The sequence below is a fragment of the Pipistrellus kuhlii genome, unplaced genomic scaffold (genome assembly GCF_014108245.1).
Source record: "Pipistrellus kuhlii isolate mPipKuh1 unplaced genomic scaffold, mPipKuh1.p scaffold_m20_p_1, whole genome shotgun sequence".
NCBI classification, from domain to species: domain Eukaryota; kingdom Metazoa; phylum Chordata; class Mammalia; order Chiroptera; family Vespertilionidae; genus Pipistrellus; species Pipistrellus kuhlii.
In genome coordinates, this window is record NW_023425404.1 from 30,741,936 (window position 1) to 30,768,228 (window position 26,293).

Consider the following 26,293-nt stretch of genomic DNA (forward strand, 5'->3'; position numbering starts at 1 on the left):
CAGATTACTAGAAAGAAGGAAATCCTGCCATCTGTGACAACGTGGACGTTGAAGGTTTTATGAGATAAGCCAGACAGAGAAAGACAAATATTGCATGATAGCACTTCTATGTGGAATCTCAATAGTGGTTACTAGAGACTGGGGGAGGGGGAATGTTGGTCAAAGGATACAACTTGTGGTAAGTACATTCTGGAGATCTCATGCCCAGCAAAGTGACTATAGTCAACAGTGTATTACATGCTTCAAAAATTCTAAGAGACCAGATCTTAAGTGCTCTCAGCACACAAAAAGAAATGCTAATTATGGGACAGAATGAAAGTGTTGCCCTAGCTGGTTTAGCTCAGTGTATAGAGTGTCGGCCTATGGACCAAAGGATCCAGGGTTCAATTCCAGTCAAGGGCAGGCACCTTGGTTGCAGGCTCCTTCCCAGCCCAGGTCCTGGTTGGGGCTTGTGCAGGAGGCAACCAATCGATGTATTTCTTTGACATAGATATTTCTCTCTGTCTTTCCCTGTCTCTTCTACTCTTCCTAAACATCAATGGGAAAATATCCTGGGGTGAGGCTTAACAACAATAGAAAAAGAAAATTTTGGCTAATACTATGGTGGTTATCATATCGCAATATATATATTTCAAACCAAATTATTGTACAAAATGTCATATATCACTTACATCTCAATAAATACAGAATAGAACTCAAATTGCCTATCACCATGAGGTCTTCCTCTGTCTTCTGTGCTTGGCTGTATACGTGGCTCTCATACAGTACTTACTGTATTGAATTGTAATTACTTATTCAAGCATCTGCATCCCTCATAAACCAAGGTCAGTGTCTTGCATATCCCAATCTGTTCTATATCACTGGCACCTAATGTACTAATGTAATGTCATCGTCCAGCAGATGTTAATTAAAAATTAGCAAAAAGATACAGTTTTTCAGTTCCATATCATTAATTAAATTTCTACCATTTTATATGATCTTAGTCTTTCTGGCCATTTTACTGATCCAGTTACAAACTACACATATGTGCAAGCATGCTTTCATGTGCTCATATTGAGGCGAGTGGAGAGGGTGGATTTCAGAAATAACAGTCTATCTGTAGTTCCTGATGTACATGATGTCCACCCCAGCCAAAAGTATTTTTTAAAATATATTTTTATTGGTTTCAGAGAGAAAGGGAGAGGGAGAGATAGAAACATCAATGATGAGAATCACTGATTGGCTGCCTCCTGCAGGCCCCCAACTGGGAATCTAGTTCGTAACCTGGTCATGTGCCCTTGACCAGAATTGAACCCAGAACCTTTCAGTTCTCTGTCCACTGAGCCAAACCTGCTAGGGCTCAGCCAGAAATATTTATTGCCCAAGGGAACATCATGATTCTGATAGCAGAAAGTTTTTTTTTAAAGTCATGGTTGAGACAATAGTCTTGAAACTCAAGAGTTTTGGTTTGAAGAGGAGAGAGGGCTCAATGGCACAGGAGGCAGGTCATAGGGTTTATGCCACAAACAGTAGACTGAGACAGAGATAGGTGAAGAGCCGCTATACCCTGCTCCTCCATAGGCCAGGTCAGGATTTGGGCCACTTGGAGTGGGTGGAAGTCAGTGGGTGGGACCAGACCCGGAAGGACCAGGGAAGGCTAAGCCGGCCTTCAGTGGACCAAGGGCAAGCTCAGTCAAGGCCTCGGTGTAAACCTGTTGCCACCTTTGCTTGTGCAGGGATCCGTGTGAGCTGTGCATCTCAGTGGCCGAGCTGGGAGTCCACTGCCAGGCCTCCATCTGTCAAGTATCCAATGGCAGTGACTCCTGCCCACAGTCTATTCACCCCATCCAACTACCCACGTGAGTGTGGTGGCATGAGGTCCAGAGGGGCAGTGATGATGGGGGAGGAAAACTCCCATGACCCATGCCTTGGTGGACTGAACAGAGCAAGCCTGAGGTTCCATCCCAAGGGAAATAGTTGGTGGAAAATCCTAAGCTTTTACATGTCTTTGGAATATCTTTTGTTTTATTTATTTTTTAATCCTCACATGAGGATAGTCTTTCCACTCGTTTTTTAAAAAATATATTTTATTGATTTTTCACAGAGAGGAAGAGATAGGGATAGAGAGTTAGAAACATTGACGAGAGAGAATCATCGATCAGCTGCCTCTTGCACACCCCCTACTGGGGATGTGCCCGCAACCAAGGTACATGCCCTTGACCGGAATTGAACCCGGGACCTTTCAGTCCGCAGGCCGACGCTCTATCCACTGAGCCAAACCGGTTTCGGCATCCACTCATTTTTTTTCTTTTGTTTTTTTAGAATGGGAGGAGCTGGGAGAGGGAGAGAAACATTGATGTGAGAGACACATGGATTGGTTGCCTCCCACATGTGCCCTGGCAGGGGATTGAACCCTCGACTCTTCAGTCTTCAGGCCCATGCTCTAATCACTCAGAAACTTGCCAGGGATGGAATATCTTTAAAACTAAAAAGTACCTTCCTCTCTTATTGAAAAAGGTTATTATGGGGGCGGGGGGAGAGGGAATGCAGCTATTAAAAAAGTATAGAACTAATCTGTTATCCCATCACCCTGAGATAACTACTGGGATCTTTTTGGTCTTCCACACATTTTCTCTGCACTGCATAGAACTTTAATGGTAGAGTACAGTAGTACCTCACTGAGAGCAAGAACCACATTTTGTTCATTTGCTTAGTCCCAGCACCTAGGATACTAGTTGGTGTAGAAAAGGCACTTGATAGAATAGTTTTGAATGAAAACTGTCTCAAATCTTCCAGTAGGCAAGGGGTGGTGGGGGAGGGGGAGTAACCCATTGTCATTGTCATTGCAGATGACTTAGCCAAAGGATAAACAGATGTGTGAGAGGCTAGTGGGGGACAAGTTAGGGTGCGTGGGGAGTTTCACGTGACAGAGCTAGGCAGCCCCAAGGGCGGCCAGGTGCTTCAGCGATGAGAGAACACACGTTTTCTAAGAAGCCTTTCCTCTGTCAGCAAGCCCAAAGGGCACTTTCTGAGCTGGGTGCGCCTGCACTGTCTGAGGTCCCTGTTGGGGTGGGGCTGGTTTGAGAGAGGTACAACGAACCTTGCCCACCTCTGCGGAGGGCCCATCTGTTGGCAGAGGGTGGCTCACCTCCCACCCCAGCTCTGGTTCCATGTCTGGGAGCTCTCCCTCTTCCCTCTCCTCATGCACCCACGTCCTTGACCAAAGAGGCCCATTCTGAAGTCTGCCCTGACCACTGCCCCTCCTCCCCACTCTCAACTGCCCTTGGGCCACTGCCTCACCAGCTCCTACCCGGCTCCTTGCTTCAGGGCTGTCCTCAAACCTTTCCCCCTCGCTGCTGCCATTCCTGCTTCACGTCCTTTCTTGGCTCCCAGTCTAGGACTCAGGGCTTCGGAGGCCTGGCTGTGACCCCTCTTTCTCCGCCCCGGGCCGGGCCGTATTCGCATCGGGGATACCACTCCTGTTTCTCTCATCAGGAACTTCCCGGACCCCGAGCGGACTGAGCTGCTGCGGACAGCACTGGCCTGAACCCCTGCTCCTCCCTCCCCACTTCCTTCCCTCTCCATCAAGTTCCCGGCTTTTTCCTTTAGCCACCTCCTGGGCCCCAAGCCCAATCTAATTGCAGACTCTTCAGGCTCCTCCCTGTCATTGTCCCTTGGTGGGAAATTGCCCAAGGTCACATCACAGGTCAGGGGCCAGGCTGAGACTAGAGCTACCTCCAGGCCCTTTCCAAGGAACTATTCAGGGCAGGTGAGGTGAGCGCCCTCCTCTGGCCGCTCCTTGGAGACAGGTCAGGGGAGCGTGGGCTGCCCCCTTTTGAGTGGGTGTCCCTTCTCCCATACTTGGGACCTTTCACATCCTGGCTATTCTGTGTGCCTTCTTGGTCATGAGTCCCCGGTGCCTCTGGTTGGGCCATTAGTTCTGGGGTGGAGTGGCAGGTGGCCGAAGAGACCCAGTAAGAAAAAATGGGCTTGCTAGGAAGGCCACAATCTGCCACCTGCTGGCTAGACGCAAGCTCCAAGCAAACTCTTCCTAGCCCTTGAATCTTGCCTTAATCACTGTGACCTTGACATCTGGGATCTCCGTCCTCCCCTTCCTCCTCCCGCTTGGGCCTTCTCCTTTTCATTGTCCCTCTTTCCACCACTCAATCTGGTAACCCCGTTCACATGAGCACCCCAGTCTCCGGGAGGGATCTGAGTATGACAAGCGCTGGGCTTAGGGCAATGCTTAACCCAAAGAGACTATGGGCTAAAGAGGGGGTGCGGGGGGAGGTGCTCCAGGCAGGGTGACTGCCAGGTCTAAGCGAGAGGCAGGACAGGGCTTCCTACAACTCCTCAGACCCATCCAGTAGATGTTCAGTTTGTTTAAGGACATGTGTGCTTGTTACCGAATTAAAATTCCAAGGAAAGTCAGGCTTCAGGTTGTTCCCAAGTAGAAACGCTCATGCACAAGATACAAGGAGCTTCTGCAACACCCCAGACAGGCACTATCTCCTCTTGCTCCCTGCACCACCGGCCTCAATCCCCAGGCTGGCCAAGGCAGGGAGGACAGGGAGGGAGGAGGGAATGCTTTCTGTGGTCCAGGGAAGCGTCCACTCAGCTCCACTCTGCTCCGTGCAGCCAGGCTGAGGGCTGATGGCGCTATGTGTAGGGGGTGCTTTTCAGTATGAAGTCATTGCCCACAGGGAGGAAGCAGCCACGTTTGGCACTGTCCACTGGCAGTCTGGGGTGTTTGCCCAGAACCAGGAGAGAGTCTGAAAATGCCCAGGTCCACCCTGGGATCCCAGGAGGCTGGCTGGATGAGAACCTGGGAGTCAGCAAATCCCACAGCTGCCTACTCCACACGGAGTCCCTGAGAGGGTAAAGCTCGCTCCAGGGCTGCTAGACCACTGACCAGGGCCCCTCCAGAGCAGGCCTGGTTCTCTCCCATCTCTGGGTTCCCAGCACCCAGGACTGAGTAGATCCAGCTACTCTAGTGTGTTAGACTGAGTTGAAAATCCATGTAGGTGTTGGGGGGCAGGCCAAGGGGCTTAAGGCACAACTAGGCAGGACCTCTCCATACAAGAGGAGTTTAGCTTATGGTCTCACTGGAGAAAAGAGGGAGCCAGTACCTGGTGGGGAACATAGCAGTAAGAACAGGTTCAAAGAGCCAGAGGGACCGGCTGTCCTCCACTGTCACAATAACCAAAGCCATGCACTTAGCGAGGCCACCACTGGCAGCAGGACCAGCGTAACAGACTGGTTATGCAGCGTAACAGGCATAATGTATTCTAGTTAGTCTAGTATATGGAGAAGTACAGGACACTACTGACAGTCAAAGTGGACCTGTCCCTACTTAACAAATGCGGTTGGGAAAACAAGCTACTAGGGGGGAAATCACATTTGACCCTGATCTTGGACAATTTGTCATAAGGAGTAATGATGAAAGAGCTGCTCAGTTAAGCTCAGAATGGGGATTGGGTGGGACTGAGACACACATGAGACAGGTCACCTGGTCCATTTTCCTGCTCCTTGAGTCCAGGCGGTGGTTGGTGAGTGTGAGTGTGAGTGTGAGTGTGAGTGTGTGTGTGTGTGTGTGTGTGTGAAGCAGAAAAGCCTCAGTCAAGGAACCAAGTCCGACTTCCTCAGCTTCCCGGAAGGAGCTTATGAAGGCCGGACTCTCAATGACTGTGTGAGCCCAGGGCTCTGTGAACCTATCTAGTGCAGAAACTCCGGGAGCGTCCTTGCTCAAAAGCATGTTTAGCAAAAGTGCTTTCCGGCACCGCACCCTGGAGGAAGCTGCCTGCCGCTTCCCTTCTCCTGTGACACTTCTCCTCTGCACCACTCGTGCGAGGCCATGGGTAGCCTTGGGATTTGTCCCATTCTCCTAACTGCTGGTATAACAGACGCTTAAGTGTTGGACCAGGAAGGGACCCTAAAGTTGTTTTATCCCCTTGTGTTAGAGATGGCGAAAGTGAGGCCAGAGAGAAGTGAATTACTCAATGTCGCCACCCAGTTAGAGGCAGAGCTGGGCCCGGGGCAACCCCTCCCAGTTTCCGGTGTCTTGCCCATGGCTCCTCTGTAGCCCTTTATTCATTTCCTCTCCGGTACCTCTCTTCTAAGGCTTTCGTTGCTCTCCTCTGGCTCTTCTGAGTTTTCTGTGGTGTCCACGCTGCTACATGCCTGTCCACTTTGCAGCCTGACAGCTCTGCTCCATGACAGCTCTGGCTTGGTGAGAGATGAGCGTGTCCCAGTAGCTGCTCACCGTCCCTTGTCTATGGTGGGTCCCAGTCCTCCCCCCAGGACAGAGTTGGCCCAGCATTAAGATTGGCGGGAGACTGGGAGCACATGCCTTCTCGGGCTCCGGCTCACAAGAGCCACATCCCTATGTCTTCCCCACCACACCAGCTGAGTGAGCTGGAGCATGTCACCTTTCTGGACCTGACTGCTTTCTTGAAAATGGGGACAATATTAGAATATGCCTAGAGCTGCTGTGAATGAAGATCAACAGTCAAGTACCTGAGATAGTGTTTTGTGAGCCGAAATAGCATTCCAGTGTGAAATGTTGGTGTCCGCCAGATCTCATCACAGGGCTGATACAGAGCAGATGCCAGCAGATGAACTGTAGAACAGTGGCTCTCAACTGGGGGCTGTTTTAACCCCCAGGATGATATTGGGTGATTATCTGGAGACATTTTTGTTTATCACAACTGGGTAGAGGTTGCTGTGGCATCTGATTGGTGGAGGCCAGGGATGCTGCTAAACACCTTCCCGTGCTCAGGACAGCCCTCACAGCAAAACGTTATCTGGCTCCAAATGTCAACAGTGCTGAGACTCAGAAGCCTTCGGAGGTGAAGGAAAGTGTGAAATTACACCTGCGGGGACAGATGTGGTCTGCTGTTCCCGAGAAAGGCGAGGGCGCTGGGCTGGGGAGTGGGCCATCAGGACACCGTGGTAACCAAGAGCGGGAAGCACCCAGGGTGCAGTGACATGGCCGTGCCCGGGTTGATAAGTTGAAAACATTTTATTTCAATTCTATCGTTGGGAGGCAGCATAAATAATCACAGAAGACAGCAAAGATCCATGGGAAAGAAAAAAAGCTCCAGAAGTATGGGAAGGAGGCGATGAGAGCTAACACTGTCTCGCTGCAGGGGTGGGGGGAGGAGACCCTGCTTCCATTGGCCCAGAGGGTGGAACGTTCAGGGAGGAATGCCCCAGGGGCTGGAGGGCTCTCCCTGCCCAGGTGCCTGGAGGGGATCCTGGCCTCTGGGGGTGGCTGTTCTGCGGTGGCCACGGGCAAGGCAGGGTGGAGCACAATGAGTCCAGTAGATCCTAGCCCGAGAGCGAGAGGGTGGACACCCATTTCTTGATTCCTGGGCCGGATCTCACCCCCAAACCGTGACTTTTCTGAAAAGAACAGTGTGCACAGACACGGTGGGCGGTGGGAAATGGAGAAAGAGAAACAAAAAGAGAATGGGTAGAAGACCAGAGGAAGCGTGGCGTCTCAAGAGTCCTGAGACCTCAGGCCACTTCTCAGTTTCTTCATCTGCAGAACACAATGAGAGCTCCCTCCCCCGGGGGCGATGTGAGACTCCAGTGAGATGCGATGTGTCCAAGAACTGTGTAAACTTTAAAGTGCTATTCCGCCGACGGGAGGGGCTGTGGTCATTCTACAAGTGTAAGGCTGAGAGAACAGCGGCGAGAGACACACAGAGCATCTTCCACCCCTTGAAGCAGACACCCCTGCTCTGCCTTCCCCAGGGCCTGACTCCACCCTCCTCAGCCTCACTTCCAGGAGGAAGAGGCCTCATCTGAGAGGGAGTCCCCTGGGGGGGGGGGAGGGGAGGCAGGGCACGGGGGCCAGGGAGACAAGGGGCACTGAGAGTGAGGGGCCTCAACTAGGCAGTGTGACACATTGGCACTACTGGTGTTGGGCAGACGGTGGAAGTGGCTTCTAGTTTTCATTCTCCACAGATACCCGGGCACCGGTGAAGCCCCCAAGGGTTGGCATCTGGATGCAGCGGGAAGGGCCCTGGCTTGTTCAGAACACCCTAGGCCCTGGGTCCACTGTTGACCTGTTGGGTGACTGAGTAAGTCTTTTCTCCAGTGCAACTCTCAGCTCTGTCACTTGTGAAATGAGGACATCATTCCCTACCCTGCCTGCCTCCCAAGTCAAATGGGAAAAGCATATTGCAAGAGCTTTGAAGAGAATCATGGGAAGGCAAGGGGTCATTATGGCCTTGGCGAGCAATCCTCTTAATTCCCTGAAGACAAGAGAGGGGGTTGGGAGCAAGAGACAGAAAGGAGAGAGGCTGCTTGAAACCCATGTCAGGTGAATCTGGCTTGTAGGGCTGCAGAGCGGGGGCGGAGAGGGGAGAACAGGTGGCACCTGCCATCCAGGCCTTACAGTGTGGTCCATCAGGGATGCGGTGAGCCCCGCAGTGGGTGCTGAGATGTCCTGACAGCAGCCTCCTTTGCAAGGGAAAAGTTCCAGTTCTAAGTCTACTAGGGTCTGGTTTCCTCCTCTGCCCCCTGGTCCACTGAGGGCACCCCTCAGGGAACCTGTGGTCTTTGCCCAGCTGGGGGAAGCCGATAGGAAAAGGGGCTGCCAGCGGGGTCCTCCAGGAGAGCCTGGGGACTCTTATTAGCATGAGGTCAAGAGGTCAAAGATCCGCTTCCAGTCTTGAGGCGGCAGGCGGGGTCCTCAGGCTCTTCCCAGCTCCCATCCAAGCGCTGTCTCTGGGGTCACAGGACAAGGGGGGCTTAGGGGACGAGTAGAAACAGTGGAGAGATCGGCTTAGAAAGCAGCCCCGCGGCCGGCTAACAGTTCTTGGGGCTGTTACGCAAGTTCTTCAGTTCCAGCTGGAGCTGCCGAATGCGGATGTCCTTCTGTGCCAGCTCCTCTTTCAAACGCCGAATCTCATCCTGCTGCCGGAAGAACATTCGGAGGAGCTGGTGGACCAAGAGAAGAGAGGCCACGAGGGCCGGGGCGGGGCCGGGAGGAAGGAGGTGAGAAGGTGATTTCCTGAATGGGTAATCTCCACATCCTCCCTCTCCTCCCCGCTCCTGGGCTGCCCATACAGCCTCAGTCCCCTCCCCCAGACCTTCCACTGCTCCCCCTGCCACCACAGCTCTCCCTCCCCCAGACTCAGCTCACTGCTCCCACTTTCCCCTGTGAGGTAGGCAAGAGCGATAGACTTGGGCTTGATTCGGGATCACTGCACAGGCCTTTTCCTAATAGCCCAAACCTAATACTTCTAGTTACCATTCTGAATGGAAACCTTTCTAAAATGCTTGCTTTAGCCGAAACCGAATTGGCTCAGTGAATAGAGCGTCGGTCGGTGAACTGAAAGGTCTCAGGTTCGATTCCGGTCAAGGGCATGTACAGTGGTTGCGGGCACATCCCCAGTAGGGGGTGTGCAGGAGGCAGCTGGTTGATGTTTCTCTGTCATCAGTGTTTCTAGCTCTCTATTCCCTCTCTCTTCTCTGTAAAAAATCAATAAAATATATTAAAAAATAAAATAAAATGCTTGCTTCAGGAGGCTCAGGATACAGACAGAATCCAGCTCTGTTCCCTGCTGACATGGAACCATCACAGGCACACCTAAGTTTGCCCAGGGCAGTGGTCCAGGTGCTGGCGTGGGCACAGGCAAAAACTGACCCTCCCTTAAACACCACTCATATTCACCTGCCTCTCCATTTCTTCTGTAAACGGACTGACAGGTGCCCACTGAACACGGAGGACCCCACACGCTTGACTTGAATGTTACCAACATTGGGTTCCTCCTCAAAATTCCCGGTGAGAGTCGCATTTGCTCTTGCAATTGCACACTTCAATTCGCTATGCTATACACGGCTGAGATGTGAGTGCAAAGGACAGTTGCTGTCCTCTATAAACTACGCTGACTGGTTTAAAAGATGTTGGTAAAGGTGATGCTTGGAGTGCTGCTGCTGAATGGGTGAGCTTTGGGTGATGTAACCACAGAAGACGGGAACTTTCCTCTCTCTGGATTGTGGGAGTGGTTACTCGAATATAGAAACTCTTTACACATTTGTCAAAACTTATGGAACTGTACACTATAAAGGATGAATTTTATCACAGGTGAATTCAAACCCCCCAAAAAGTTGTCTTTTTTAAAAACTGGGGAAAACTTTGAAAAAAAACACCTAGTGTTTTGTTTTCAGATTGACTAAGTTCTTGCTCTATGTAAAAAACAAAACAAAACAAAACAAAAAAAAAACCCTGGAAATTGGAGTTCAGATGTGATTAATTGAGAAAAACATAGCAGAGGTCATCCAGGGATGTCCTCAAAGAAACAGTGTTGGCCGTGCATCAAAAAACGTTGAATGAATGTATATGTTTTAAATGAAAACAAATGGTTTGAAGAATGTATATGTCATATTTATGATTTCCTCCTTTAACTTTTTTTTTTTTAATACCAATAAACCAGTTCTGATTTTGTCTGAGGGAAGATGTGTTATTTGCTCATACACACTCTGCCTTCCAAATTCTCAAAATTTCTTGGCACAATTTTTTCATCTTTTGTTTAAAAAGACTTTATTGAGGTATGACTGACATTCCATAAATGTCACCTGTTTTAACTGTACAATTCAGTGATTTTTGGTGAAGTTATAGAGTTGTGCAACTGTAAGTCTCCTCCCTGCATCAACTACCAGTCATTCTTTACACTTAGATCAATATGTCTACTGTTTAAGGCCCCATTTTCTAACTGTCTGCTTCAAGCTGCTGTGAAGATTAAAGCTGCGGGTAAAACCAGAGTCAGCAGGCTCTGAGAGAATTTCTTCCCAATGAGGATTGTGCGCAGGTTTCAGTGCAGGGAGACTGTGGCATCTGTTTTGTCTGCTCAAAGACCCTCCCCTTTTTTAAAGTAGCATATTTTGCTCAGGAGCTTTTATTTTATTTTTATATATTTTTATTGATTTTAGGGGGGAAGGGAGATGGAGAGAGAGAGAGAGAGAGAGAGAGAGAGAGAGAGAGAGAGAGAGAGAGAGAGAGAGAGAGAGGGAAACATCAGTGATGAGAGAGAATCTTAGATACAGCTGCCTTCTGCATGCTCCCTTCTGGGGATCAAGCCCACAACCTTGCATATGCCCTTGACTGGAATTGGACCTGGGACCTTTCAGTCTTCAGGCAGATGCTCTACCCACTGAGCAAAACAGGCTAGGGCCAGAGACCCTTTATCATTCTCCTCCAGGTCCTCAGCTCTGATTCATATAGACAAGTCTATGGCTAAATGGTATTCGATTTAAATACTAGTCAACCCTGCCTTCTCCACACCAGTACTAGAACTGAGCTCCGGCTCCTGATATGGCCCATACGTGCTAACAATGGAAATTAGCTACCTCTACCTTCTCAAGGCACACACACACAATTTTAATAGAAAATGCCAAACATATGCAAAAGTAACAATAGCACCATGAATCTCCAAGTACTCATCAGTTAGCTTTAACAAATGGCACGTGTTACTGCTTTTCCTCCTTGATATCTACCTATTCTTGGTATCTCCTCCTGCCCACTTCTCCTGCCCTCTTCCCTCTCCTCCCCCCGCCATTTTCAGGGATTACTTAGAAGCAAATCCCATTTATCACATGATTTCATCCAGCCTGAGAAATCTCAACGTCCTTTTATAATGGCACATAAACATATATATATATATATATATATATATATATATATATATATATATATATATATATATATAACAATTACCAGTTTGCCTGTCAACTTCCACTTTAAAACTGTGAGGTCCCAGAGGTCAGGGATAGTATTATTTTTATGAATAATAGTGGTAATCATAAGTTGGTCTGACAAGAAGCCTCTAAGGTGCCTCCCCCTGCTATCCTTTCCCCTCAAGTATCAAATGGACTTAGTGATTTTCAAATGAATATTAATAGAATATGGCAGAAGCAATAAGATGTCATTTCCAAGGTTAGACTACAAAAGGGTTGTGCCACCAACCTTGGACACCCCTCTTTCTCACTCACTCTGAGAGAAGCCAGTGCCTTGTTGTGAGCTGCCCTATGGAGAGGTCCAGGTGGCAAGGCCCCGAGGGAGGGCACCTCTGGCTGTCAGCCATGAGAAACTGAGATTCTCAATCCCATAACCTGGGAGGACATGAGTCCTGCCAGCAACCATGGGAGTGAACTTGGAAGCAGATGAGCCACCAGATGCGACTGCGGCCCTGGCTGATACTTCACACCCTCTTGAGAGACCTTGAGCCACAGGCACCCACAGAAATGATGAGATAACAAATGTTTGTGGGTTTAAGTCACCAAGTTTTGGGGTAATTTGTTACATGGCAATAGCTAGCTAATACAGTCAGGCTCTCGAGCACTTAATCCGAGCCAGGGAGAGATGATCTCTGTCATGCTCACAGCATTTCATATCCCCATTGTGCCATGAAGAAAGGTACTTCGAAAGATCTGGAAACTTGTCTAGGCACAGCCAGGAAATGGGAGAGCCAGATGCCAATACAGGTGGGTCTACACAGCCATCTCTACCTCAGCTGCATCCAGCCAAGTGCCTGGCACACGGTGGGTGTTCTGTCAGTCCTGGCTGAGCGAAACTGTATTGGCACCACAGACTGAGGGTGTGGTTAGAAAGAGAAACCTTCGGGGGCAGGGGGCAGGGCCCAGCTACGATTGCTCCTGAATACTCCCATTGCAAATGGTACAGAGAGCATTTCCATAAACATCCAGTATCTTCCACAAAACAGGAAATTGCCAGATCTCATCAGCACTCTAGCGCCAGGAAGGAAGGCAGTGCTGGAGGGCAGGAGGCTGGCCTTCCTCAGTGAGTCGGGGATTTATGTCTCCTGTACCACCAATGGCAGCGACATTGTGCAGTGGATTCATGAGGAGACTGTGAATCCACAGGTAACTGTGTGGGGCAGTGAATGTGAGGGTTAGGGGAGGGGCATCAATATCCCTATGGTATCCCAGCCTCTATTCACAGGGGTCAGAGGTGATGGAAGCCAAGACTACCAATGGTGTTTGCCTCAGAAAGAAAAAGGCTTCAGCATGGAACTTGGCTTAAATAAGGCCCCTAACTGAAATGCAGAGGCCTCACTCTCCCAGGGCCTGTGGAGGCAATCACTCATATTCCTTACCTCGTTTTCTGTCCTGGGCGGGACATTTTCTAATAAATCTATTCCATTGACCACAACACTCTTCTTTTCTTTGATAGGAGCCTTAAATACCATTTTTGAGGACTTCTTATAACCTTCTTTCAAAGACATCAGCACGGGATCTAAGAAAGGAAAGGGACATGTGCTCACTGACGATGGATGGACGGAATTAGCCTCTGCTTAACGGCCGGCCAAGGGTGAGGGACGTCCCAACAGAAGGAGGTGCAGGGAAATGGGGTGAGCCAGACAGAGGCAAAGCTCTCACACTCTCACCTCCTTCGTGCAGCGACCCCTTGTGGCACTTACCTCGGTTGATGCCTCCCAGCCATTCATCAGGGGTCAGAGCTGGCTCCGTGCCTGGCGTCATGGGGTAAATATCTTCCTGGTAGGAATCTGACTATAGTGGGGGGAGTGCAAAAGGAAATAGATTGGTGTGGGAAGGGGGGGGAGGTGGCTCTTCCGTCAGACTTTTTCCTCGCTGATCTTCCACCATGTTACCTACTTTCCTGGCTTTGCATTCACAAAGTTTCCCACTTGGAATTCCCGCCCTGGGCTCATTAGCAAACAACACTGTCCCCACCTTGGGATGTCCTCCGTCCCCCACCCCAAACTGGGCCTGAAGACCCAAGTCCACGGTGAAAGGGCTACTTCCTCTGGACTCCTCCAGGCTTACCATCAGCGGACAGCAAGCTAGGATTGGATGCCGGGGCCCTGGGGAGTCCCCCTCCAGCCCCACTCACCCTCCGGGGCACGATCATGGAGATGGGTTCGATCAGGCCCTTGAGAGTCACCAGCTTGTAGAAGCGGAATACCTCGCAAGCCGACACATCCAGCCCGTGCTTGGGCATGACCCCTGCGGACAATTACACATGGTTTCCTGGGGCCCAGGGGGTTCCTCCCTTGGTGTCCCTCTCCCTGATGTCCCCAACCACAAGGAGAGACCCCCAGCAGTGGGCACTAGATTTGGAGCAATGATGGCTGCAGAGGGCAGTGGGTGGGCTGAGGGCTTCCTGAGTCAGTTCTGTCCTGGGTGATGACTTCTCGCATAAGCCTCCTGGGCCAGACCTGCTTCGCCAAAGGGCGTGCTTTAGAACTGGGGTCTTTTAGGACTGGAAGGGGCTGCAGAAATATTGGGATCTAATCCATTCTTTTTATAGATGAGACTCTTGAGGGTGAGAAGGGAAGGGGCTTGTCCAAGGTCGCAGAGTGTTGTTACAATATAAGCCACAGAATCCATCACCTCCGAAAGGAACTGGCTTCCTAAAGTGTCTGTGTCCCTGATCCTCAGAGAAGAAGGAGGGAAAAACTTTTTCAATGCACCCTGAGATTTCAGTGCAGCTTGTTTGCTGTCCTGTGATAGTCTTCTAGGACTGAGAGCAGATGTGTGCACATGTGAGTGCATGCATTTTCTGTGTGTGTCGTTAGCCACATCGCCCCTTCAGCTGCCCTATGGTCATCTACTGAGGGAGTGGTGTGCAGTGTGGTGTTAGAAACTCAACCATGGGGGTAGGGAAGACCCGGGTTTGAATCCTGGCTCTGACCCTCTTTATGGCTGGAGTCCTTGGGAAAATCATGACCTCAATGAGCTTCAGGTTCCTTGGCTCATTAGAGAAGGGAAGTAGTCAGGGGACTGAGCGTGAAGATGCTCATTAGCTGCTGGGCACGAAGAGCACAGATAACATTGGTTTCTTTCTCCATGACGTGACCATGTGTCAAAGCTCTCCCTCTCCTCAACTGGAATGGAAAGGCTGCTCTTCCAGACAAGGTCATTCCAGGAGCTGGAGGGCAGAGGTGCAATGGCACCCAAGGGGCATCTGGAGCCAGCAGACTGAGCTTGAGTTCTGCCTGTGGTGAGTTACTTAGCCACCCTGAACTTTTCAACGTGCCCAGCTCATGGTAAATGCTCAGTAGTGGCCACAGGGGAGGAAGATAAATGTTTACCCTTGTCTCCTCCCTCTATATCCTCGTCTCTCGGACCCTACTTTATACACATCTCCTGGATCCACCCTCTTCTCCCCATTGTCATACTGTCCCCCTGGGTACCATCATTTCTTGCCTAGAAATCCACAGTGGCCACCTAACTGGTCTCTCTTCCTCCCTCACACCTTTCAAAATCCATGCTCCTGAATCCACTCTCCCTACAGAAGCCAGAGCAATCTTCAACCGGACTTTCAGATCACATCGCATTGTCCCACCTCCTACTCACCCACCCAAGGAAAAGAAAACCCTCCGATGTCAGAACCGCATTGGGCTTCCCATCTGCAAATGGGAATGAAGACCCTGCATCCCTGCCCCTCTCCATGGGCTGCTCATGAGCAGAGATTGCAGTGGATGCCAGACACCAAGGGATGAGCTGGCCCCATGGTGGGTGACAGGTGGCTGGAGACGAGACGGCTGACCTTCAACAGGGGCAGCACCTGTAGGTTCTATCTAACTTGCCTATGAGCTGTGGCCTTCAAGTCTGATATTTTATTGGGGGGGGGGGGGGAGGTGTAATCCATGAGCCAAATATCCAGTCTCTTGTTCTATAGCCTAACTGCCAGGGACGCTTCCTGACCCCTTACCTAGGCCTTTCTGCGGGGCTGGGGAGCGGAACTCCATGAGGTAACTCAAGTAGGGCTTCTCCGTGCTGATCTCATAGTACCGGATGTTTCCATCTCCCTGCGGGCAAGGAGAGAAGGAAGTGAGGAAGGTGTGTGTGTGTGTGGCGGGGGGCTTGAGTAAGCCCTGGTCTAGGGTCTGCTGAAGAAAGCCTCCACTGTGCCTCACAGGTGGTCAAAGACCAGGGAGACCTGGCCTCTGGGTCCGTGGTGGGCCTGCCACAGGGGGCCCGCTGGGGGTGTGGCCTGTGTGTATAGACAGCTTTCCTGACAATCCAGGCCATATTTGTCAGAGATCTCCTGGAAGGTGCCTCAAATTCCACCATTAGTCACAGTCCTCTACACCTCAGGCTCTGACCCTTATCCCAGTGTAACACCCTCTCCAGTCCACCTCTGAAGGAATTCTGACACTGACACTTCAGTAAGAACGCGTGTCAGACCTGAGGGTAGGCTCCAGTGGAAAAGAGTAAGAAAGCCCCGGGCTGGCCCAGGGGAGGGACAGAGAGGCTGGGTTGGGTCTTAGGGAAGCAGGGAAGGAGTAGGGGCCGCATGGGGGGAGGGGTCTCCCACAGGCTGCCCAGTCCCTCTCCACCTTCTACTACCTTTCCCGCCAGGTACAGCATGTGGGTGTCGGCATCATAGAAGGGGAACAGGAGGCCAGAGAGCCCGTCGATTTCCTCCTCGATCAGAGGCATGGAGAGGTCCTCCTGCGGGGAGGCGGCCAGTATCAGCCTGTGTCCGGGAAGGATGGCATCTCACCTTCCCGAACTCCAGCAAAGCCCTGGGAGCTGCAACCCTTTTATGTCACCTCCCCTTCCTTCCCCCCTCTACCGCCCCCCCCCCCCCTACCAACCACCCCGCAGCCGACCTGGTCCCACAGGGCAATCTGTCGTGTGTTCCACCTCGAGACCCCGGTTGTGAGAAGCCGCTTCATGTTCCCCAGGAACACCACCCGGTTCACTCTGTGGTTTTTGCAGCTGGCCTCCTGGGGGGACAGAGCGAGCCGGTGAGTCAGGGCCCCGGACACCAGGGTCCTGGAGAAGATGCAATCATGGCCCCCAGGAGATACATCCGTGTCTTCATCCCTGGAACCTGTGGATGTTTCCTTATTTGGAAAGAGGGACTCTGCAGATGTAGGTTTAAGTTGAAATAGGGGATCGCCTGGATTCCCCAGGTGGGTCCTATAACGAGAGCCCTAAAACAGGTGGAGGGAGAGTCCACAGACACAGGGAAGGCTTTGTGGCCCTGGAGGCAGAGCTTACAGGGATGTGACCACAAGCCAAGGCAGCCCAGCAGCCGCAGAAGCTGGAGGAGGCAAGAACGGATTCTCCCTGGAGTCCCTGGTGGGAGGGTGGCCCTGCGGACACCTTGATGCCAGAACTCTGGCTTCCGGAACCGGGAGAGAATCCATAGCTGTTGTGTTGGCCACTAGAGTGGTAGTGTGTTACAGCAGCCCCAGGGAAGAAATACCAGGACTGAGGAGCAGTGGGGCCCCGAGACTGGGAAACCAGGCCTCTCCGCCATGTCCTGCAGTGGGTGGAGCTCAGGGGAGAGGAGCTAACGTGGACCGAGCCCCGGGCAGGGCCCGCAATGTGCCAGGTGCCAGGTGCTCTCCGCAGGGCCTCTCGTTTAGCCTGCACAGCAAAACCCACTGGCAGGAGCCTGAGGACAGGGCACTCGCTGTTTGGTGACTCACTACACCAGGGGCTCCTACGAAGCCTTCCTCCTCTCCTGCCTCCCAGCTCATGGCACTTCCTTCTCCTCCTAACGCACAAGGGTCCTCTGCCGGGGTGAGTCAGCATCAGGCAGACACCAGAGGCCGGCGGAGCTGTGCACAGACCCAGGCTGTGCCCCTGCCTGGCGTTCAGTTCCAAGTTCTGTCAAAGCAGTGGAGCCCCGAGGAGGCCCTCCCCGTCTCGCGGCTCGTGCCCAGGGTGTGAGGTGGAGGCTGGGTTCTCTGCTCTCGGGCACCTTTTCTGCTCGGCGTGGGCTGTGGGGTCCATCTGGCTGGGTTGGAACTCTAGCTCCTCCATGACGGTGACATTCCAGCCTCCGACCCCCTCTGAAGCTCAGTGCCCCCCCCCGCCCATCCCCGTGTGACATGGGAAGAGGAGCAGGACCCGCCTCAGAGGGCTGTCGTGAGGGAATAATATGAAGCCCGTGGCCCTACGTGCCACCCGGTGAGCACAGAGGAAATGCTGCTCATACTAGAGATGCTAATGGCTTTCTGGCCTCACACTATTGGACTCTTCCTAGATTAAACACAACCAGGCCACCATCCACCCTTTCTCGTGTAGGAGGCAAATCTCAAAGTTAATCCAAATTTCCCATCCTTCCTAGTGACTGGCATGCTTTAGGGGCTCAAGAAACGTTAATTTCTTACCCTCAAATGGCATCTAATCCCTTCCTCATAGGCAAGACCCAAGAGACTAAAATACCTAAACTGGAGTTAAGTTCACCATCAACCTCCGCACTTGGAGTTGTCCCGGGGCTGGTGTGCGTGGAGGCATTGCTACCAGGCTGGTCCCACACCGGTGGCTGGGCTGGGGGTCCAAACCTCTCCTCCTGTGTCCGGGATGAGGTTCGGTCAACACCCGCGGACTCACGTGCTGGAGGTGTCACCAGCCTCCTCCCCAGCGCAGGCCGGGAGATCCCATCTGAGGAGAGGGGGGCCATGGCCAAGAATGAGAACTAAAGCCCCTCTCCACCAAGGACAAGGCCGGGATCCTGTGAGCCGAGAAGGGCCCAGAGCAGACGGAGCTGTGCAGTCACCAGAGGTGCAGGCAGGTGCATGAGGGAGGGGAGCTGGCTTGGCCCCAGGCCCCAATACCTTCCCTTCCCCTTGAGAAAGGGGGGCTTCACCTGCAGAACGTGGCCGGAGCGGGGCTCGATCACCCGCAGCTTCTTGTCCTTGCACGTGGTGGCGAGCAGGCTGCCGTCCGTGTTGAAGGACATGCAGAGAATCACGTCCGAGTGGCAGTCGATCATCTTCACGGGCTCCCCCACGTCCAGGTTCCAGATGAGGACCTGGGAGGGCAGCAGGAGTGGGGTCAGTGCTGCTGCTGCTGCCATCGGGCATTTGTCCCCGCTCCATGCCCAATGGTCCTGGGAGAGGTGCCCCCTGCAGGGTGGGGGTGTGCTGGGCTGCAGGGTGGTGTTGCTGAGATCTGTATCAAAGGCTGATGGGTCCCTGACTCACAAACCCACGACTGTCCTTGGACTCAGTTTCCACAACAAGCAGGAAGGACACATGTTCCTTGCCAGGTTCCAGCGGCTGGCACACACCTCTTTTGAGGGGACACCCTGGGGATAGGGACTGGGGCTCCGTTCTCTTCCCTCCAGCAGCTTTGCTCTCCCCCCCCCCCCCCCCCAGGAGAGTGTGGACACGGAGTGGCATTCGCCTCCAGTCCATCAGCATCAGAGAGGCAGTACGGGTGCTTCCAGCCTCGATGGACCCCAGGAATGACTGAAGATGCCCAGTCGTGTGTGGTGAATGAATAAATGGGTGGATGAGACACTATTGATGAACATGCCCCAAAGATGCCCTCCTCTCCCCCACCCCCATCCACACTGCCTGCCGGCTGCCCACCTTGTAGTCATAGCCGGCGCTGAACAGGATGTTGTTGGTGGTGGGGTGCCACTCGACCAGCCCCACACGCCGGCTGTGGCCATGCAGCTCCAGGAGGGCCTCTGTCATGTTCCGCTTCAGCCCGCCCTCGGGGATCTCCCATATCCGCACCTGCAGAGGGAACGGCGGGCCCGGGCTGGGCGGCAGGGCAGACAGAGGCCCGACGCCTCTCTCTCCCACACCAGGCTTCTGCCACCTGGGTGGGGAGGCGCATCATGGCTGGCCGGGTGAGCAGAGCTGACTGAGGCCCGGGGGCAGTTTCGAGGATGTGATTGAAGAGGAAAGAGACCATCCCCTCTCTTCCCTTGGGAGGGTCACACTGAGCAGCTTGGAGCCAGTGCTGAATTCTAAAGCCTATCTCTGCTTCCCTTCCCTCACCCTTTTAAGAGGTCTGCCTTCAGCCCCAGCTCCTGTTTGGACCATAGAGCCTTGTCCCTGATCCTGTCCCCCACCCACGAGGGACACCTGAGCAGAGGGAAACCGTCTGGGAGGTGGGAAGTCCAGAGTCTCCTGAGAGATGAGAAACCAAGGGGCAAAGATTCTCCTCGGATGTGGAAGCCTGAGCTGAAAGGATGGGCAGAGCCTGCAGGCAGCTGCTATTTTCAGGCTTATGATGCTGATAGAGAAGCAGAAAAAAGATGCTCTGCAGAGAGGAGGAGGGGCTCACGGAGAGGCAGTGAAAAGAGACCATGAGGCCCCAGAGGGAGAGAAATGGAACAGTTTCTCTGTAATCTTTGAATACCCACCCCGCCCCCATTATTTCCACCGGCCCCGGTGGGCTTGTCCATCAAGCCGAACAGGCTCTGCAGTCTCAACAGTTTCATCCAGAGATGGAGGAAGTCTTGCCTGGCCTTGCCCACTGGCAGAATAGAATGAGATACTGCTAGTAAAAGTTGGTAAGCTGTAAAGCTCTCTACAGAACTAAGGGATTATAAACCTTGCTCTAGTTGTTATCATCATTAATGCTATTTATTATGATCTGACTGGTGAAGAGGCAAGAATACATGTGACTACAACTTAGGACACCTTTAAAACAACCCTGAAAATCTGAACTTCACCCTTAATAGTAAGGTGAAGAACAGGACAAACAGCTTTGAGATACCATTTGTAATCTTTTAAAATAGCCACCTTAAAGAAAGAGCTGGCGGTGGCAGATTATATTGTAGGTTTAATCGGTGTTGGTAGTATTATAAAGCAGTCACCTTTCAGAAACAATGTAGCCATTTTTAGTAGAAACTGTAAGACATTTCTATTATCTGACTTAGTAATTTCATTCTTAAAACCCAATATAAGCAAAAATCTCTATGTATGAAGATGTTCATTGTAACATTACCTGTACAGAAAACTTAGAAACACTCTAAATGACCAACATGAGAACAATCTAATGTCATATCAGTGTGGAATACTAGCCATCCCGTTATAATTCGGAAGCCTGTTAAAGAAAGCCAGTTACAGCCTGGCCAGCAGGGCTCAGTGGTTGAGCATCGACCTATCCACCAGGAGGTCATGGTTCCATTCCTGGTCAGGGCACAGGCCCAGGTTGTAGGCTCGATCCCCAATGTGGGGCGTGCAGGAGGCAGCTGATCAATGATTCTCTCTCATCATTGATGTTTCTATCTCTTTCTCTCCCTTCCTCTCTGAAATCAATATATATATATATATATATATATATATATATATATATATATATTTAAAATGTATGTTTTATTGATTTTTTTACAGAGAGGAAGGGAGAGGGATAGAGAGTTAGAAACATCGATGAAAGAGAGACATCAATCAGCTGCCTCCTGCACGCCCCCTACTGGGGATGTGCCCTCAACCAAGGTACATGCTCTTGACCGGAATCGAACCTGAGACCTTTCAGAGCACAGGCCGACGCTCTATCCATTGAGCCAAACCGGTTCCGCATATATATATATATATATATATATATATATATAATTTATTTATTTATTTATTTATTTATTTATTTTTTAAAGAAAGAAGAAAGCCACTTACAGGCACTCTGAAGAACAGGGTAGCAAGGCTGTGAACTGGGGGTGCCCCGAAGAGAATTTCTTTGGCAGGCTTTCCCCTTGTTGGTACTTTCCCCTCGGACTATGGAAATGAGCATTTCCCACACTTGGTTTCCCTGAAGACCCAGCTCTGCACAGGCAGACACAAGGCCTTAGAGAGAGAAAGGCAAGTCCAATCAAGGACCGGAGTCACCCTCAGTTGTACCATCCTGTTTTAAAAACACGCCTCAGAAAACGTTTATAATTAGGGGACAGTTGAATGTTTTCCCATCCTCACTGTCATCTCTTTAGACTCCACGATCCTTCCTCCAAAGGCCCTGTGAGAGGCCTTCTGGGATGGGGTCTGATCTGGAAATGGCGGGAGGCTGGCGTGGGGACCCGGGGGGTGACTCAGTAATTACCAACAAGACATATCCCTCTTGTCCCCAAATGTACTAGAGGAAGGTGACCCTTGAAGAGAAAAGACTAATATTTGAAGGGGACACACACACACACACACACACACGTTCCTTTTCTTTTTACCCAAAGGGGATACTACCAGTATTATACATGCACTTCTGCAACTTTTCTCATGTAACAGCAGAGAGTGGGCATCCTTCCACACCACTACACATGATCCACCTTATCGTTGTAAGCGGCCCGGGAACATCTGTTGTATGATTGTGCCATGATAGATTTAATCAACCTCTAATAGTGAACACCTGGCTTCTACCCGCTTTTTCCACTATTACAACTCGTCCTCTGACGAACAGCCTGTAACACAAGTTTGTGCATGGGTGTGAGTGTTCCTGTAGGACTCTTGCCTAGAAGTGTTTCATTATAGTTTCTGTAAAATGGTTCCCAAAGCTCTTCCAGTTTCACCAACAGAGTCTGCTTCTCTACCAAGGTCTCTACAACTCTGTTTTCAGAATTGGATTTCTGCTCATTGGATTAAAAGTGCCACTGCTGTTTGGACTTGCATTTCTTTGATTCTTAGAAATACCTGGCTTCCTTTGTGTGCACTTGGGAAGCTTGAGGAGCTTTCAGACTCGAGGGGATGAGACTCTTTAACAAAATATATTTTAAATTGATTTCAGAGAGGAAGGGAGAGGAAGAGAGGGATAGGAACATCGATGATGAGAGAGAATCATGGATTGGCTGTCTCCTGCACGCTCCACACTGGAGATCGAGCCCGAAACCCAAGCACATGCCCTGACTGGGAATCGAACCGTGACATGCTGGTTCTTAGGTCAATGCTTAACCACTGAGCCACGCCGGCTGGGCGAGGGGATGAGACTTTAAGGGGCAGAATGATGGGTCAGTGTGGAGGCATTTGGGGGCAAAAGATCCTGTCTATGAACACCTCATACTATCTCTCTTTTTTCTTTTTTAAAAAAATCTTCACCCAAAGATATGTTTTTATTGATTTTTAGAGAGAGAGAAAGGAAGAGGCAGAGAAAGAGAGAATTACCATTGTGAGAGACATAGGCACCCTGATTAGGTATTGAACCCCATAACCTTTTGTTGTACAGGAAGATGGTCTAACCAACTGGGCCACCTGGCCAGGGCCTCATCCTGGCTCCCAAGGACGGCAGGCAAGCGTGTACACACAGGAACACCAAGAATTCCGGGCGCAAGTGGTGGACTGAGGCAGGAGAGTGGCCTCTGGCCTTTGAGGAAGATCTCTGAAGCAGAGAGTTGAGCCTCATTACTTCCACACAGGTTTCTGGTGAGCCGGGCCCTCGCTGGCCAATGGGACGGTGTGAGCTTGCCCCCTGCTTGCCCTCGAGCTGCATACAGTGGGGCTGACGCAGGAGAGCGCCTGTGGGGGCATAGCGGGGGAACCCCAAATCCAGTCTTGGGGGTGATGGTGGGAGGAAGGGAAGAAGCAGGGTTAAAAAAGAGGATATCAACCCAGGTTTGAAAATACCAACTGGGGATGTGGGGAAGGGTGGGGACACAGAAAAATGACCAGTGTGTGTGTGTGTGTGTGTGGGGGGGGGGTCAGCACAGTCGTTGGGGAGATGGCCGGCAGGTCAGCCTGGCTGGTGTGCGGCGGGCTGGCAGGGGGCAGAGGAGGCCGGAGGCCGTGTGTGTCACACCGGGTCACCGAGGCCCAAAGGAGCGCTGCTTTGGGGGAGTCTCAGAAAAAATGAACCCTTTCCCAGAGCCCAATTCCTGAGCAGGCAGGCACCCCAGGCATCCCTGGGTGGTGTCACAGGCCAGGCTAAGGCACAGACACATGGGGAAGCTGTGAAGTGGGGGTCCACCCAGGCTCTAATCTCACTGACAAGCTTGGACAAGCCAGTTAACGTCTCTGAGGCTCATGCTCCTTGTCTAGACGATGCATTGAGGTGTGCGTGCCATTTAGAGGTGGGTGGGTTAAAGCGAACTGAGCTCGGAGTCCTTGTGAGTCTGAGGCTTTGTTTGGGCAACGGCTCTGCTTACTAACCTTCAGGCTAAGCCTTGAACTGGATCCCCATCCTGTGCGGGAAGGGCTGCAAGGGAGAAGGGAGGGCTGTTTTCACCAACAACTGTGGGAGTAATGTCCCAGGCAGGGCTTGGGGGACCCTGACGGAAAATGTCCCTCAGAGAGAGAAGGAGGTGTCTTGTCTGACCCCCATTTGATATCAGCCTTCCTGGGCCCCGGGCTTCTCATGGGCACATTGAGACAGTGTAAGTTAATCTTCCAAATTTTAGTGCTGCTGACATCACTGAATGTGCCCCTAGTGGGAGAGACTAACTCTGATCCACCGCTACCGCTAACAGTTGGTGCCACATGCTATGGGAGCTCAGAGGAAGGCTGACGTTCATCGAGGGACTAGGGGCTGGAAAAGGAAGTCCAATCCCTTCGTATTCAAGCGATTTGCTGGTGGAAAAGAGTGGACGGGTGTGGGAGGAGCGAGGAATGCTGTGGTCTGCCCAGAAGTTGCTCTGGGAGGCTACTTCAATTCAACGGGAAAAACCAACAGAGCCTGCCAAACCGGATTTCTGGAAGGAAGGGGAGGGGAGAAGTGGGAAAAGCATTCTCTCCAGCCAGGCAGCTGTGACTGGGATCATCCCCTTCACAGGTCCCTGGGTCAGAGCTCTGCTTATCTGGGTTACAGGCATCCAACAAAGCATGCGCAGCCCCGCCCTGCGTCACCCGTTAGACACCAGGGTACGGTCCTTGGTCTCAAGTAGCTCACATTCTTTGGGGAAGACAGCAGACACGTGCAGACAAGGCTAAGGCAAGACAGCTGATAAGCACTGTTAACAAAGCTACAAAACTAGCGCCTGTGTGCATGGAGGAGGAGGGAGCAGCTGGCCAACAGGGAGAGCCCTGGGGTCTGGCAAGCTACATTGAGATCCAGGCTCTGCTCATACTGGTGAGACTTCAGCCAAGCTACTTAGCCTCTCTCAGCCACAGTCTTCTCATCTGTGAGAACAATTATACCTCTAGCCCTGGCTGGTTTGGCTCAGAGGGTAGAGCGTCAGCCTGTGGACTAAAGGGTCCCAGGTTCAATTCCGGCCAGGAGCACATGCTTGAGTTGTGGGCTTGATTCCCCTTTAGTAGGCAGTGGGTGAAAGGCAACCAACCAGTGATTCTCTCTCATCATTGATGTTTCTATCTCTCTATTACTCTCCCTTCCTCTCTGAAATCAATACAAATATTTTTAAAAAATTATACCTGTAATCACAGTTGTATGAAGACTAAAGGAAGATAAAATATGTGCCCTACCAAGCAGATTACTGAAGCACTTAATAGTACATAACAATGCTTGCTTAATATTAATTAAGGATCATATGTAAGTTTTATATAGGCCATTTTAATTAATTTACTGATTTTGTTGAATCCGTCCAATTTTAGATGTGCTTTATGTTTTCCATACACACTTTGTCCTCCAGTGTAGTCGATGTATATGGTATAAAGTTTGTCTATTTTACAGAATGCAGCATACATCTCCTCTTTAAAATTACTATGTGATTATGAAGGTGTCTGGTTGGGACTCTCTCAGGTTTTGACAATTTGAGGGTCATGATTGCAGGTGACTTAGGGCCAGAGTCTAGTGAGGATCTGCTTGGTGACTCTGACGACATTGTTCCTAAAGGAAAGGATGTTCTGTTTAGGGCAGTGATCGGCAAACCCTGGCTCACGAGCCACATGCGGCTCTTTGGCCCCGAGTGTGGCTCTTCCACAAAATACCACGGCCTGGGCGAGTCTATTTTGAAGAAATTGCTTTAGCAGAAGCTTAAGTTTAAAAAATTTGGCTCTCAAAAGAAATTTTAATAGTTGTACCATCGATATTTGGCTCTGTTGACTAATGAGTTTGCTGACCACTGGTTTATGGGATCTGCTTGTTACACAGCAAAGACACAGTCCTTGTTGCCTGTGCCTGTGGGAGAGGAGCTCTGAGAAGGCACTGAAGCTCACAGTGGTCCCAGGAGCTGGGAGAAGACCTAGATAGAGATTCCAACAACTTGGGATTTACTTTTTATTTTTTAGTATGTTTTATTTTTAGTGATTTTTAGAGAGAGGGGAAGGGAGAGGGAGCAAGAGAAACATCGATGGGAGAGAGAAACATCAACGGGTTGCCTTCTGTACGCAACCGGGACCGGGGATTGAACTCACTAACTAGGTATGTGCCCTGATTGGAAATCAACTGGTGACACCCACCCCCACCCCTGTGAATGGGACAAGGCTCAACAAACTGAGCCACACACACACACACACACACACACTCTGTGTGGGACGGTGTGGGGAGAAACATTGTACATTATGGTTTCCACCCTCGGGAAGCATCCAGTTTAGCTATCCTACATCGCACAGTCACCGGCCTTAGGATTTCCAGCCGCTCCACAGAGACAGCGCCTGGGCCAGATCTCAGCAGCTCTCCTGTCTTCTGAGCAAGAAGAGAGCGACGAGGAGGGTCTCGCCCAGGGCCAGGAGGCTCCTGGAGCTCCCAC

At 51.2% G+C, this 26,293-nt stretch overlaps 1 protein-coding gene across 1 annotated transcript in view; it reads right to left on the reverse strand.

The window, feature by feature from the left end:
- Positions 1–6,985: 6,985 nt before the first annotated feature.
- Positions 6,986–26,293, reverse strand: part of CORO2B (coronin 2B) — a 133,918-nt gene continuing 114,610 nt past the window's right edge. The window contains exons 4-12 of the mRNA XM_036437680.2: positions 19,314–19,463; positions 18,587–18,751; positions 16,593–16,709; positions 16,327–16,431; positions 15,689–15,785; positions 13,865–13,977; positions 13,431–13,521; positions 13,107–13,246; positions 6,986–8,928 (exon numbers count right to left, since the gene is read on the reverse strand). Coding sequence (XP_036293573.1) covers positions 8,797–8,928; positions 13,107–13,246; positions 13,431–13,521; positions 13,865–13,977; positions 15,689–15,785; positions 16,327–16,431; positions 16,593–16,709; positions 18,587–18,751; positions 19,314–19,463 — 1,110 coding nt within the window. The 3' untranslated portion in view covers positions 6,986–8,796. The remainder of the gene's footprint in view (positions 8,929–13,106; positions 13,247–13,430; positions 13,522–13,864; positions 13,978–15,688; positions 15,786–16,326; positions 16,432–16,592; positions 16,710–18,586; positions 18,752–19,313; positions 19,464–26,293) is intronic.